General features: G+C 36.9%; 1 protein-coding gene across 5 annotated transcripts in view; it reads left to right on the top strand.

Moving 5' to 3' along the window:
- Nucleotides 1-16,166, top strand: part of Egfr (epidermal growth factor receptor) — a 526,694-nt gene that overhangs the window by 483,389 nt on the left and 27,139 nt on the right. For all 5 annotated transcript variants that reach the window (XM_069833346.1, XM_069833364.1, XM_069833326.1 and 2 more), the window contains 2 exons: nt 1,992-2,124; nt 5,680-5,956. In XM_069833346.1, coding sequence (XP_069689447.1) covers nt 1,992-2,124; nt 5,680-5,956 — 410 coding nt within the window. The remainder of the gene's footprint in view (nt 1-1,991; nt 2,125-5,679; nt 5,957-16,166) is intronic.

The following is a 16,166-nucleotide window of genomic DNA, read 5'->3' as shown; positions in this document are numbered from 1 at the left end:
AATCAGCCGTAAAAAGGTCAAATCCATGTCTTCAACATTAAAAGCTGAAGCCAAAGTTAGAAAAACTTTCACATATAACTGACTTGCAAAGTGTATGAGTTGATGTTGGACAGGCGCGGATCTAGAATTTAATAATAGGGGGGGCTAATAATAATTGAGGGGCTGGGTGCAAGAAGGGCATTTTAGAGGATGTGCCCTTTTTGAGTAAAACGCTTTATTGTGTTCTCTGATCTGTTATGCATATGATCACAAAGTTGTAGTTCAATACTGTAATCATAGAGGTCAGGAGTACCGGTACCCAAAATGTAAAGGCATGCATACATAACATTATTACGGTTTGAATTTCCAACATCAATTTTCTCAAAACTTGCATTTGAGAGAAGTGCCTTTCTTGCACCAACCCCTCAATTAACATATGAATACAGTAGTATAATCATAACACAGAACAATGGAATTAAAAACAATTAAATAAACCACAACAATATTGTCACTCTTAGGTTCTAAGTCTTCAGTTAGTTCTAATTCTAAAGGAAATGGTGACTGGAATGGAAAGTCGATTAAATGTTACTTACAGTTTAACGAAGCTGAAGTCGTCTGGGATGTTTTACTTTGGTTAACCTCTTCAACAATTTTCTTTTCAATAATGGTGCCACAACAGTTTATGAGATCGTTTTGCGTTGTTTTGCTTGTTAGAGAAGAGTTTTTGGGGGCATTTTTAAGATGAATATGCAGAATCTGATCACCGGCATCAACGCGATATTTAAGAAGCTCCTTGGAATTACCTTCGTTTTGATTTTCGCTTTCCAAGTCAATCGCACCATCATTCCTGTGTCCTCTTAATGGAATATTTTGTCGGCCGCACAAAATAATTGTTTTTACTATTGGGACAAGTTTCATCCTGTTTTCGCGCACTGTTTGTAACACTTCATTATTCAATTGAACCAGAACGTTCTCTACCTTACCTTCAAACACTCCTTTAAAGTTGTCACATTTTAAGAGAGTAGTTTTGTGATAACTGTTCTCTGAATGTCTCCTGAATATTTCAGAGGCCTTTTTGAATTTCCTTAGAGGTTTCGTAACTAAATTATGTAACGTAACTTTGCTTTGCCCTCCCTCTATAGGTCCGAATAAAACGCACACGTGACAGAACGCACCTTTATCCTTCTTACTGTAAGACAGCCATGGAAATCTTTTAAGCCACGCATGCTGAAATTGTCTAGACTGTCCCGATTCTAGTGTCCTCGGAAATGGATATTTTTCGTCTGGAACCCATGGATTTGTTAGAGCTTTGTATTTTATCTCGTCACTGCATATTTCTTTTTCCACTAAGCAACCAATATCTAATACATTATGAGTCGTCGAACTAGCGTCATCACTTCACCGAAAATAACCGATTCCACTGTTAAGGTATTAACAGGCATACACTTTTCTTCATCAGTTGTATCATTGTCATCCGTACTGCACTTTTCTTTCACTTCACCACACGGCTTCTTGACGAATTGTAAGATATTTGTTTGAAACTTACGTTCCGACATTTTATAATTTCTTATAACTGTTACACTAAATAATTCACCTGTGCGGACTGATCACTTCTCGTCTCAATTCAAAAGTCGAATGTAGTGGCTATTGTAAAGTACGATAACAAATATATTGGTAGCAGCCTAGCTGCAGTGTGGTAGGGGTGGTTACCGTTAGATTTCCGTTCCGAAGTCCGAGCTATTGTTAAACCCCCATGGTAACGACCCCTAAGGAATGCGACCACTTACCTGATCTATTCACTGCGAACTGTAAAGAGAGTTTGTATGCGAAAGTAAAATAGCAAAATAATATGAAGTTTAGAGAGTGAAGAAATCATATAAGTTATATGAATGAAAAAATAATGCTTTGTACATTTTAAATTAAAAAAAAGTCTTTGAATTGATAGGGGAGTCTATAGCCCCCCAGACCCCCCCTTGTATCCGCGCCTGATGTTGGAACTGCATTTGTTACAGAGGAAGCAGGCTTGGTGTGCGATGCGGAGTGCTCTTCAGATGGATGCTGGGGTCCAGGTCCAGATCAGTGCCTGTCATGTGCGCACTTCCGACTGGGCAATCGTTGTTTGCCAGACTGCGACTCCGTGTCAGGGTGAGTGGCATCCGACGTCTTCCGTCTTGTCTCTCATTACGTTGCCTGAATATCCCTTTGAATTATTCTAAGACGTAATTATTATATTATCTTGTTTTTCCTTCTGATGCTTCCAGAGATGAACTGAAGGTAATTTGTTACTTTTATAAAATAATATATCTATGTGACTTTGTATGTAATTCAAGATGTTATTACATCATTGTTAATATGGCGCCTAAGTAATTAAAAGTTCCTCCATATTTAAATGTTAACACCAGTGCATGTCATTTTATTTTTCTCTGTGATCGATATTGAAATTTATTTCACTTCAATGCCTGTCCCTTACGTGGAACAAGGAAGTTGATGTCTAGAGCGACTTTTGAGAGTATTGAAAATAATCAGGGACGTATCGTCCTTTGGAGCTTTCGGGGCTCAGCCCCGCATGAAAATTTGCGTAATATATTATTTCAGATATTTACGAACAACTCTCAAATATAGAGGAAGTCCATTCTCTTTATAGTTAAGGTTTGGACTTCATCTTCGCGGAGGGGATGCTATAGTCTTCTGTTGTAGAAGCGACAGATAAATTCTAGCCCGGAGATGCTAGATCCCCAATATAGACCTTACGAGGAGAGTATGACGTAGTTCCTGGTTCGGCGTAGCGCTCAGTGCACGGAGATGCTAGATCCTATAACACAGATGTTGCGAGTGAAAGCGCCGAGAGAGGGACGACTGTTGGGGCTCATTCAGTTCTGTCGCGGTCACGTTCGTATCGCGGTAAAATAGTGTAATACAAGTAAAGGTAATGTAATTTTATGAGCAATAATGAAATGACTTTTTAGTTTTAATACCACACATGACAAACTGTAATCAAATAGCCCCGGACAAATTCTAGGCCACGAGACGCCGCTGAAAATAATATACCTTAGAGATTTTATTACAAGAAACTTTACAATTTAATTATCAGACTAGACTGATGTTGAATTAAAATAAGTACATTCTCGCTTACGAATTAGTCTTAATGCGGGATTATAGGAACAGTATTTCACATTTTAACGCTATCATGTATTTATGTATAAGCCATTCGTTTTCTCGTGAAACTAAATGCATGCGTGCGCCGTAACACAAAGTAAGAACCTTATGGTGGGGGTACGTGAGCTAGTGGGAGCGTAGTTAGTGAGGGAAGCTTCCCAGTCTACTTTCTTCTTCCCCTGATGCGCAGGTAGGTTTCACGAGATAACGAATGGCCTACGAGAGGATGTGCGGGCATATTACGGAGAAAAAGAGGAACTAAGTCGACATGCTTCGATGTATCAACTTGTTTCAGACGTAGTAAAACAATATCGGACTACATGGCTCGGAAAAGGGTTGTGATCCACGGGAAAGCGAGATGCGTTATAAATGTAATTAAGGCGTGTTTGTATCCAGTAGAGAGAGCAACACAACGGCTATAAAACATACACAGTTTTGTTTGAATGGGATCGGCCACTTTTTAAATAGGTCTATTGTTTGAAAAACAAAACATTAACGTAACTAAACGTAAATATTATAGGCAAAATTATTTACTATTAGGCTACATAAAGTGCTGAAAGAGTCCCTCCTCCTCTTGGAAACGCATTTGTGTGTTCGTTTCACCATGCCTGATATACTCCTCAACATGCCTGCGCCAATATTGTTTATTTCGGCGTGGCGTTTGCCCGGGGATCCTGGATAGTTCGTGATCTGTTTTTGTAAACTATTTCCTTGAGATAACCCCAAAGGAAGTAATCCGCAGACGTCATGTCTGGTGACTGGAAGGTTGGGGACAGTTCTTTCGAGATAATTCGATTCACGATGAAGGTGTTAATGTGTGTCAAAGATACATTGAAGGTATGACATATATCTTCATCCTACTGGAAGTATCCCTGCTAAGCTGGATGTCGTCTAGCAACTCCATGAAGGCCGTTAAAATGTTCTTGTACACATCAGTGTTCACAGTTCCTTAAAGAAAAATTGATCCATTGATTATCTGAATGGAAATTGGACACCACACGCCAAATTTCTCCGGGTGAAATGATGTGTTATTGAGCACGTGAGGGTTTTCTGAAAACCAACTTCTTTTGTTTTGAGAATTTACATACCATGATCATACAATACATTGATCACTGCATGCCAAACCAGAATCGTTGTGAATATTTCGCGTGATAACTGTCAGGCACATTCTCTAGCCGACTGATGTAGAGCTGGTGATGGAAGACGACTGGAGATGAAAAGCAGTGGTTGTACGTGAAAAGTAGTGGTTGATACTTTTTCGTTCATCAGTCACTTTTGGCTTTAAAATTGTTACTACTTTGGACAGATATGCGTATTCCGCCCAAAACTCCGAACTCGGGTCCTCCAGAAGAACAACCCAATCACAATAGCCAACACTCAACTTCCACTCCAGCGAAATCTCACATATCTAGGAATACCCCTCACCTCCAAACTCTCCTGGACCGAAGTAGCTAAAGAAACCTGGAAGAAATATAACGCAGCCACCAGAGCAATAAGCTACTTAAGTGGCATTAATCGACCTGGCTGTATAACCGAAACACTCCTCCACCTATACAAAGCATTGGTTCGATCCCTATGCATACATCCCTCCATTTTCCTCACACAAGCCCCTTCAACGACCCAATCAAAATTCGAAGCCCGCGAAAGAAGAATTCTCCGCCAAATCTTCCACCTGCACAGACGCACCAGAAACAACACAGTTTACACTACGACAAAAACAAAGCCATTCTTCACACACCTAAACAACATACACAGGAAATACACACATTCGGCAGTAAATCGCGTATATACACAACACATCTTCGCAAATCCACCGAACACAAACAACAGAACAACACTGGAGAAATTCCTCTACAACTACCACCAGCCCCAACCACCAAACTAAAACACACAAACAAAACCGCAAACACGTGTTGGAAATTTGAATACTGTCTGAGAGGATACACGACAGCAACAGAGAGGCAGATCAATAAAATAACTCTACCCCATGAAAGTCTCCATAACCATTCAGATGCTTCTGCCACCGGAAGGGAAAACTTTAAAATATCAACAAAAAATATGTATGTACGTACATATGTATGTACGCACAGAGTTCTGCCCAAGAGCAGGTCTTTAACTGGAAACCCAGCATTTTTCATTCTTCCCAAATTCTTTCTTTCCTCTTAATCTCCCCATAATAATACATTAACGTTGTCTATCAGGTGATATCTTTTACCCCGAACTCTTCTCCCGTTCACCATTCCTGATATGTACCATATGTATATTATATTACTACTAACCACTCCCCTACAAATATAGCAAATTAACAAATTAGGCCTACACAAAATACAAGGAATCAGTCACTTATGCCAGAAATAGTTTCGTATGATGAGAGGGCGTCCTGCACGTATAAGACCCTAAATCGGCCTCTGGCTCAAAGCCAGAAATGTCAATAAACAACAACATACTACTTTGGTAACAAGAGATTCAGCTGTTAAGTCACACAAATGCACGTGACTTACGTTTGTTTTGCACTCCTCGTCATTTAATGTTGTTGCTCCTCAGGATGTACAAAGCGGCTCCAAACGTGTGTATGCTGTGCCACGAGGAGTGCAGATCGACCTGTCACGGACCTGGACCAGGGAACTGCACCGACTGCAAAAACGTGAAGGACGGACCCTTCTGCACGCCTGTGTGTCCCATCAGCAAATACAACGAGTCGGGGGAGTGCAGACCTTGCCACGAGAACTGTGTGGATGGGTGTAAAGGGCCTAGGAACACGATTGGTCCTACTGGATGCAACTCATGTGAAAAAGCCATTATCAACGGGGATGTTAATGTGGTAAGTACTAAAATCTGGCTATTGTCAGTGCATTTCGAACTGGCGGATCAAGGTCAAGCAATGGACTGCATTTGCCACGCGTGCTTACCTCATTCTTGGACCATTCTCCTCAACTAAAGTCAGCTGGGACTGTCGGGATTACCAGTGCTTCAGTTCACAGTTTTCAGTTCAGTGATTCGTGCGTGGTTTGTATGTGACCTTGAACCGCCAGTTCGAAATTCACTGAGTATAATCTTTACATGTGTCTGAGAATCTCTTCCTTACGCCGTTTCTATGCACGTCATCTAGTACCTATCGCAAAAAAAGAAAAAAGCATATTATATCTGTAAACTATAGAGTACGGTATAGAGCATGCATGGGCAGAATTGATTTGAGCTCTTCCCTCAAACGTCGAGAGATGAGACTGTAATCCACAGTGTCGATTTCCTCTTCTTTTTTTTTCCGCTCATTCTATACCATACAAATCAAAACGATCTGTGGCAAACTTCGAGGGGGAAAGTCGTCATAGAGCTTTAAATGCCAATGAAACAATCATTTAGACGCAAATTTCATTACGAATGGGAATAATTCTTTTGCATTCTCAAAGAAAAAAAAAATATATATTTTTTGTCCTTTATGCTCAAAAATGCTAATGGGTGTCAACAAAGGCAATTACAAAGGTATTACGTGACCAATCACGAACAACACGAGTACATTACAGGTACAAATATTACATTATATCTTTGCCAGTGAGTGACTGTTCAAGTGCTTTTTTTTCTTGGTTGTGGGGGTCAAGAGTACTAAAAATCATACAATGTTTGTTATCTCTTCACCCTCACCACAAACTGTGGTGTTACACAGCGGCAGAGATACTATAATAAGACCTGTAAAAGATAAAGGTATCCCCGTAACGTGACATGAAGGCACTTGAGGGGCATGGAGGTAGAGCCCCATGCTTTCCATGACTTTTGTTATTTAATAATAATAATAATAATAATAATAATAATAATAATAATATATTAATATAATATACACTAATAATTTATATTATATAATATATACTAATAATTTATATAATATATAATAATATATTATTATTATTATTATTATTATTATTATTATTATTATCATCATCATCATCAGCAATAGCAAATGTGATCATTCATTGTTTAATAATGAATGTTTCAAATGGTTGTAATAATAATATAATAAAATTGTAAACAATGAATTCTGGGTTCCTTTAAAACTTTATTTTAGATATTTAACTGGGAAAACAGTTATTATATTATATATTTGAAAGTCAGTTGGAATAAACCAGTGGCGTATACTGGTTAAAGGGTTTGGGCTACCGCTGACCCTATTATTACACAAAATATATCTAACAATTACTTTAATTTTAATTACTATGGTAAAACTAATAATACAAAATTATTACATTATGTTATATTATAAACTTTTTCTTTTGTAATTTCCTTGGGCTACCCCCGGTAGCCCGCAAAATACGCCCCTGGAATAAACAACGTCTGCAGAATCTATATTAAAAATAAATAAATAAATAACATAGGTAGTCCTTGCATGTTACATTTTAGCTTGGGAGATTTTTTGGGCTCTAAAACATTTCATTAGCAGTGAATTCATGATTAAAACCTACTTGATGAAAGTAGTAGAAAAAAATGTTCGGGATACATGCATGATTTTAAAAGAATTAAACAGTCCAGCCGTATTTCTTTCAAATGTACAGAATACATTTCGGTGTATCTACAATTCGGATAAAATAATTGTGTCAGGATAGGTATTCTTGGTCAGAGTGTTTTGTTTGCAAACATTGACTAGGACTGTACTGTTCATTCACTGATATTTTATCTAGGAGATGGGGAATGCTCTTCCCAGCAATTAATGTTTGTAAACAAAATGCAAGGACCAAGCATGCCTATCCTGATGCAGCTACTTTATCCGAACCATATAATAATAAGGAAGTGGAGGAAAAGTGCAAATAATTAATTTTTTTATCTCTGGCCTTGGACGAAAGTAGTAATAAAATTAGCACTGCACAATTAGCCATTTTTATTCTTATTGTAGATGCTAATTTATTAGTATACGAATTTTTACTCGATTTAATTCCCCTGATAGATATCACTACAGGTGAGAACTTTTAAAATCTGTTGATGTGTTGAACCTAAAGGCAGCTTTACACTGAACCAACCATAGACAATCACGCAGTAGGTTGCTCACTTTGATTAGGGCAGCAGCACAGTCGCATATGGCTTGCGGCACCAATCTGCCGGTTGCTCCAGTTCACAAGCTTATCCACCGCCATTGGATTCAGTTGTCCAGTCGCATGTGGCATGATGAGTTGGGGTTGGGATACAAATAAAACAAAGCTTTTAATTGAAGAATACCACGAAAAACACATTTTGTGGATTTTGCGAGGTCCCAATTACAAAGAAGGAAGAAGTTATGGGAAGAAATAGCTTTAAAGTTCGATTGGTCGCTAAAGAAGCCAAAGACAAAGTAAAAAACTTGAGAATGATCTTTCATAGATATACAGGAAGAAACAGAGCGGATCAGCTCAGGGTGATCAGAGAATGCATTTCGCTTCACTATGTTTTCTTCTAAAGGTTGATGCGCCAAGGAAGAGACTTTCAGCTGATGAGAATATTGATTCTGAGGTAAATGTTTGTATCTAGTTTACATAAAACCACTACATAAGTGACCAAACTCACTTTAACGTAAAATTATTATAATAGAATACAACACCTGTTACTAAAGAAATGCAATGTCAGCAAAATAATAAAGAGCCGGTTTAATTATGCGTATTTCTTTATTTTACACTGTAAGAAAAATGAATATTTTTCAAATACTTTCAGCTTTAGCACAAATCTTCAGTTTTATTCCAAATTTCATAGGGTAAAAACGTCTAAATACAATTGTCTTGTCATGAGACACTTCACTGAACACGAAGTAGGCTTTAACTTTCCTCTGACAGTCTTTACTGCTTCTTTCGGTCTTCTAGAAAGGCGCTGAAGGACCAGAATGCCTGGTCTTCACCACAGCCCGGGAACAATTGAGGGGTTTGCCGGAAGAAAGGCGGATAGACCTCTACGCCCTTCTTCGGGAAAACGGTTTAAAATGTAGTGAATAATTCGCTAATTATAGTAGCGAAATTTTGTTATGATTGTACTGTACATACCTGCAGGACAGGGCTGCATGGGTGCGTGCGTGATTTAGTCAGTCAGTCTACAAGTAGAGCTAGTGCTGCGCGTTACCGCATACTGTACTGTGTGTGTTTTCTCTTGGTAGAGACTAATATATATAGTTCACTTTAATCAGTCCAGTTGTTTCCTTTGACTGGTTTTTATGTTCATTATTGTCCTTGCTTTAAGAGTAAACAAACTTATGAAACTCGTAGATTCAGACGGAAATATTTTATGTTCTATAAAGAGATTTGTTGCAATATTCAGATTTTTGGGCTTATTGTTATCAGGATTATACAAAGAATAAATTTTATTTATTTATGTTCACACAAAATGGAGATTTTCTTTTCCTGTTATATTCAGAGATTTTGCTTTGCGTACTTAATGTCTACTCAGTATATCTGAAATAATGTAAATTACTTTAGAAGTAGATAATAAATGTCATAAAATGTATCTTTGTTTCAATTCCGCGTGAAATTTAAATCTGAAATCTACATTAAATCCCCTAAGCAAATCATTATATGGATAAAGGGTGTATAGACCGAAGTTTTATATGATACAAGTATAAGGAAATTTAATAATATAAATTGCCTAAATGCTACAAAACATTTATACTCGCTAAGATTTTTAATTTAATGTATAATTTTGTTCACTATCTATATAACATTTTATTCAGGTGTGTTTTAAAATCTTAGATTGACTGAATCTCAATTCACCATATTGACATATACGCCCTTTTTCCGGCAAACCCCTCAATTGTTCCATCCTGTCTTTCACAGGCGAAACATCCTGAGAGGCATATATCCTTCTTGACCTACTTCTTTTTCTCAGAAAGTTATGTAAATACAAACTGGCGACTATGACCCTTTTTGTGTTCTCTACATTTAAAAATAATGATTTTCGGAATACACAAAACATCAAACATATTAAACCAGATGTGTTTTCGATAATCTGGCGACCACGGCAATGCCTGTAATTGTATAACCTGGAGTCTATGTCTATGTCCAAATAAAGACCAGAGTAAGGTTTCATTAGGTTCTCAATGAGGGCGAAAGCATCATCTCCTAGAATGACATCGCATATAATCTTTACTTAATCTTCTATCAAAAAATAGAACTGTCGTATCTCTAAAGTTCAAGTGCAAAGTCTGCAAGGCTCATACTGGTACTTGATAATCCTATTTTTTCATACGACTTTGAAATGTTTACCTTGCATTTACTCAAAACTAACTTTTGGTAGTTACAACAGAATTATTTTAAGGGTGCGATTTGGGTGTTAGACTTCTCTTCCTGGGGCCTGTTTCTCAAAAATACTAGTTTAATAGTTCACCAGTTACTAGTTACCAGAGTATATTTCACCAGCTCTAGTACATTCTGTTTCTCAAACTATTTTACCAGTCTAGTACTTGTGGCAATTTTTTACCAGTCACATGATCTCTTTCACTAGTCAGCTGATTGAGTTCATTTGTTTATAGCCATTGGTAGGTATTATTATTTGAGGTTAGAAGGCTAAGTTATTTGTGTTTTGGTTTTGATTTCTCTTTTCGGTTGAAATTCCATCAATTGAAAGCAAATTAACTATACTCACTATGATATATATATATATAATTCAGTTGTCTTTCAAGCATATTAACAAAAAAATATAAAGTAAACGAATGGACAAAAAATTTTGTAATGTGTGAGGCTATGGAACTAATACCTCAGAACAAAGATTATGCACACATTAGGGACACTTACTGGCCCAACATTAAAGGCTGGTTGACAATAAATCGAGAATGGAAACGACAATGAGAACGAGAACGGAAATATTGTTAAATACATTTATTTTAATATTATTTCCATTCTCGTTCTCGTTTCCGTTCCCGGTTTATTGTGAACCAGCCTTAAGAAAGAAACTCTGGTAAGTCCTAAGTCAAGTTCACAGTATCATAATATGAACATATTACGTAACTGGTGGGTCTACTGCCGACATGAGTGCCACTTATGTCTTGATGAAAACTTCGCTAATTTTTTTTTTTTATCTATTCATAAATTAGTGTCATTTTATATTTAATTTGTAGGCTAAAGTTGACAATGCCAGAAGAACTGGTAGTAGAGGAGGGAAGCCAGCAAAAATTATTGCAGTTGATGAATTGGTATTAGATTATTAGGAAAAAATTCTCAAAGTGTTGCTCGTCTAGAATAGAAAGATTACAATGGAAAATAATCAACATCCTAATTTGTAGAGCAATTTGTATGTGAAGCTTTGTTGATAATGCGTGAATTCTATTTGTTCGTCTTGTTATGACAAGTCCCACTATATTTAACAACTCTTCAAGCTTTTCAGCACTTTACCTAAACCGTTCATTATATTTAAACAATGCTCCCGTAAAGGAAAAATAATAAATTGTTCTTTCTCGATGTAGTTTTAGCTCTTCTCACAACAACTTCATCACTTCAATCGGAATCACTAAAGCACATATTAAAAAAAAATAACTACAATATTTTGTTTTGATTATCTGATAAAGATTGTCACTGGTAACTGATAATATAGAAATCACCAGTCTTTAGAGTCTTGTAGGAATATTCCTGTTGAATACTAGTGTAATCAACTAGATTAGCATTTTGAGAAACAGGATCCTTTATGAACTGGTGAAATCGACCAATATTACTAGTCTGTGAACTGGTAACTACTACTTTACCCTTGTAGTTTCTAGAAACACAGACTTGTAAAATAAGCTAATATTACTACTGTACAGACTAGTATTACTAGTCCGTGAGTTTTGAGAAACAGGCCCTTGGTAGAGGTTTGAGAGAAGGTAGATTCAATGTTTTCGTCTCCATCTTTTTGAAAAAAGTTGTCCCCCGAAATACACCGCTGTCTGAGATTCTACCTTGGCATCCTGTATTAGCGAATGTGAAGCATTGGTTGGTATCGCAAATAGCCATTCAACCAATACTAAAAGTTCCCTTGTAATTAAGGTACAGTAAGGTGCAGGATTCTGCACAACTTGTTTCCCATCGACCGATACAACGCAGTGGTGAAAATTACAGGCCACATCAAATACTCTAGCAGTTTTCCTCCAGCCATTTTCTGTGTTAGGAATCTAAAATAAATAAATACATAAATAAATATTTTTGCCTGTTAATAAATTGTCGAGGATGTTCATTTTCCATTCTTCCTCCTTTTTATAGAATGAGAACGTGGTAGGCCTAAATGATAGTGGAACACAACTGGACGAGGTTCAGTGTTCTCCAAAGACTCAAAATGGTGTGCTGCGTGAAACACAGTCGACTTCACGAGCTGCAGTTAGACAATTTGTGATACCCGCTTCGAAGCATAGAAGACATGGCACTGATAGAGATGAAGAGAACAGAAGAGCTCAAGAAGCCTATGAAATTCTCAAAATGATTTCAAAGCATGACGAATTTTCTACATATGGGGAGCACGTGGGAAATGAACTTAGAAAACTAACTTCTACTGCGCAGATTTTTGTGAAACATCATATAAATAATATTCTGTTTGATGCGGCAATGGGGAAATTTGATGTGCCACCACTCACGCACACGTTTTCTTGGTGTTCCTACTCCAGTCAAAGTTCTCCTTGACCTTCGCCTGCCCATACTCTTTCCGCTGCTCCAACCCCATGTACACCACCTTGCACTCTGTACCTTCAAAGCTAGGCTCTCATGCAACTCCATCAATCAGCTCTTCATTTCCTCAAAGTGAAATAGTTTATCCTGGAATGCTAGAGAAAACAACATCAGAACGGCCTCCAGAACCAGGACTAAATCTATTTTTAGATTTGATTTAATTACTTTATGAAGGCGTGCTTGTACTTTTTGGTTACTTTGCTTACTAACAATTGGCTTATTGAAGTGAATTTATTAATTGAAAATTATTTTTACTAATATTCATGTACATTTAAGCCAACAATCTTGATTACATAAAAATAAAGCATTTATTTCAGTAAAATGTGCTTACCTTTAATCAGTGGCAGTTCCTCGGGGGAGGGAAGGGAGGAACGTCCTCCTCACATTTTCTTCTTTTGAAAGTAAATACCAAGTAAAATATGTGCCTTGAAATTCAAGGAAGATTCGATAATTTTTAAGTTCACAGCTATAAGTAAACCTCGGTTGATCGAGTTTTAAACAATGCGCGCTTATGTGCTGCTAGAAAACTGTGAGAAAGATGCGAGATTGTTTGTGTGGAGGAAAGTCAATCCATACCTCCTTTACTGCAGTTAGTACACATAGACAACAGCGCACTAGCGGCCAGAGAAAGAAGCAGAGTTTTAAAGCGAGTAAATGAATGGAGAGGGAGGAGCTCCTCCTCTGAATCAGCGCATGGGCGGGAAATAGAAACCGACTGGTTTTGTAGCAAGCTCGCTACTGCTGCCATCTAATGATCTTGCATTCAACTAGACTATAACACATCTAGGAGGAGGCACAATAAAAACAGTTTTAACGCAAAGCTATGAAAGGAACCATATAAACTTTTTTTTTTTAAATTATAAATCAAAAATATTATTCATTGCACTTTATATAGGCTACTATTCATGGTTTGAAACATTCAAGGATATTTAAAGTCGGGTTTATATCAAATAAAGAGGAAGTAGTTCTACGTTAGTATCGCAGATCTTTTTGGCCCCTGAAATTCACTTCCATTCATTGTGTACTAGACAGGGCAACAGCCAAGTTGTCAGTTTTGTACAAATATATTTGAAATTGAAAGTAGGTACTCCAAACTACATTATTTTTAACATAAAAAATTGGCCACCGACAACTTTGAACAATAATGGTAGTATGACCTTATAAGAACTGATATTCTTCAAAAGCATGTGATACTGAACTTGTAAAATGTACATGTTGCAACACAGACCACGTGGGTGGGTGCAGTGTTCCCGCTTTACTCAGGATTTCCCATTTCCATTTCCGCTGTACCGATTACGTGTAGTAGCTAGTCTCTTCCAACACGTGTGATGCTATAGTGTGCTCGAAAAATGCTGTGAGGTGAATTTCCTTGTAATTGTTAATTTGTGCAATTATTCAACAATGAATGGAAGTGAAAACAGAATAATATATTTTGGAAAATTTAGGAAGCTCAGTTTACAAGAACAGATTATTGCTATACAGAAGGGAAGGCCAACCCCAACACTACCTGGTCTTACATGTATGCATGTTGGCTAATTTGTGGCATGTTTCATTCAAGAAGGTGTCATTTCGTGCTGTTAACTTCTTTCCTCCTTTCTAAGAAATACGCAGGAGCCGCCACTGCCTTTAATGTAGTCCTTCAAAGTTTGACTGATGGCTTCACAGATCTTGGAGGTGAAAAGTGATAGACCTAGCGCAGATTCAGATATTCTTAACAGAACGATAATGAATCTCCCTTAGCCAAAAACCTCAATGTGTAATGCAGTTTCACTTCAACTGGTATACTATCTCGATAATTGGTATCGAATTTTGAAATGATAAGAAGTACCTACTTTGTTCAGAAGGTAATCGAAGTATTCTTTACTAATTCGGGTAAAATTTCTGAACAGGTAAGCATCATCAGCAAGGGGTTTATTTAAAAAGTCATTGCGAGGTGTATCATTTTTTATTAAAATCTGTCTGTGAATACGTTTCCTCCACCCATTCAAAAGGAGATATGCCGCAGCAGCAACTATCTGCACCGACATCTCTGCACAAACTCACTAAAAAATGAAATCAACCAGTTGCACTGTATGTAAATGGGTTGGCAGCATGCCGCAACGATTGATCCTGACAGCATGCTACATGGCAACAAACAATCGCATGCTGTAGGCAACTAAGTTGATATAAGTTGCCTCAGTGTAAAGACCCCTTAACAGGAGCAATCTACAACTGTTCGCATTGTCTGTTCATCTCTCTATCTCTCCGCTTGTTTTTGTATTATCTGTATTCAGTGACTTGCAGGTTGCGTCTTAACTGGTTCAGGGATCCTAATATTTTGTCCATAGCTGTAATAGAGTATAGATCTAGCTACATAATGGGATATGGATGTGGTACTAGAATTTGGCTAGTATGCTTAAAAATTCCCTTGCCATTTTTTTCGAGGTCATCCAGTATCGCAAAAGAAAAAAATATATATACAGCAGAACCTCTATTATCCGTGGAAGGAAGGGGATGGAGTGAACGGTTAATCGAAAAATCGGATAATCCTTACCAAAAAAAGTTTTCATAAACTAAGTACATAATATTTTCATAATTTCCTCTATGGTATTTTCTTTTAATACACTAGGTAGTGGATCAGAAGTTCACTAATTTAAGTCTGTTTTTTTTTTTTTTTTTTTTTTTTTTTTTTTTTTTTTTTTTTTTTTTTTTTTTTAACAATTCATGTTTGATTTTCCGATAAGTCAGTTATTAAAACATTATTTATTGTACTTGTGTCTGGTTTTCAACCACGGGTTTTTAATGCCCGAGAAAACTTATGACGACTGTCTGTGGAAAGATAGGAATAGTAGAGATATCATGTTATAGATTTACAAATTTTATACAGTTTATATTTTAATTTTCATTAGCCTAAATCGCTTACAGTTGTAATTCATATCTCGTACTGTGATGTGAGATGAACCACATTTTCTCTTTTCCCAAACCACTCAATTACTTATACTATTTTTCTGTAGTACAACATGTTTTCTTATGACACTTGTAGAAGACATTCTGCCTAGAAGATAAACAGTACTGCCACTCGAAGAGTAGCCATAATGCGTGAGGGTAAAGGTTAAAAAAAAACCACTCTGTAGAAAAAAATTCGTACTAATATAATGTACAGTTCCTCATATTTTTTTTTCTGCGAGCGAGAAAGACAGACGGATAATTCACCAGTCGGTTAATAGGGTGATGAATAATCGGGGTTTTACTGTACAGTATCAGAATTTTCATTATTATATTATTATATCTATTGTTTGAGTGGAAATCATTGTGCAGATATGAAAGAATAGGCCTATTGAGATGAAAAAATTTAAGAATAATTTACCAAAAATCTACTAGAAAAGTATTTTGGACTGCATCATAATCGAATTATTTAATAATATT

Source organism: Periplaneta americana, chromosome 1 (assembly GCF_040183065.1).
Source record: "Periplaneta americana isolate PAMFEO1 chromosome 1, P.americana_PAMFEO1_priV1, whole genome shotgun sequence".
Classification (NCBI taxonomy): Eukaryota; Metazoa; Arthropoda; class Insecta; order Blattodea; family Blattidae; genus Periplaneta; species Periplaneta americana.
Note: the sequence above shows the minus strand (reverse complement) of the source record. Positions and strands in the feature narration are given on the sequence as shown.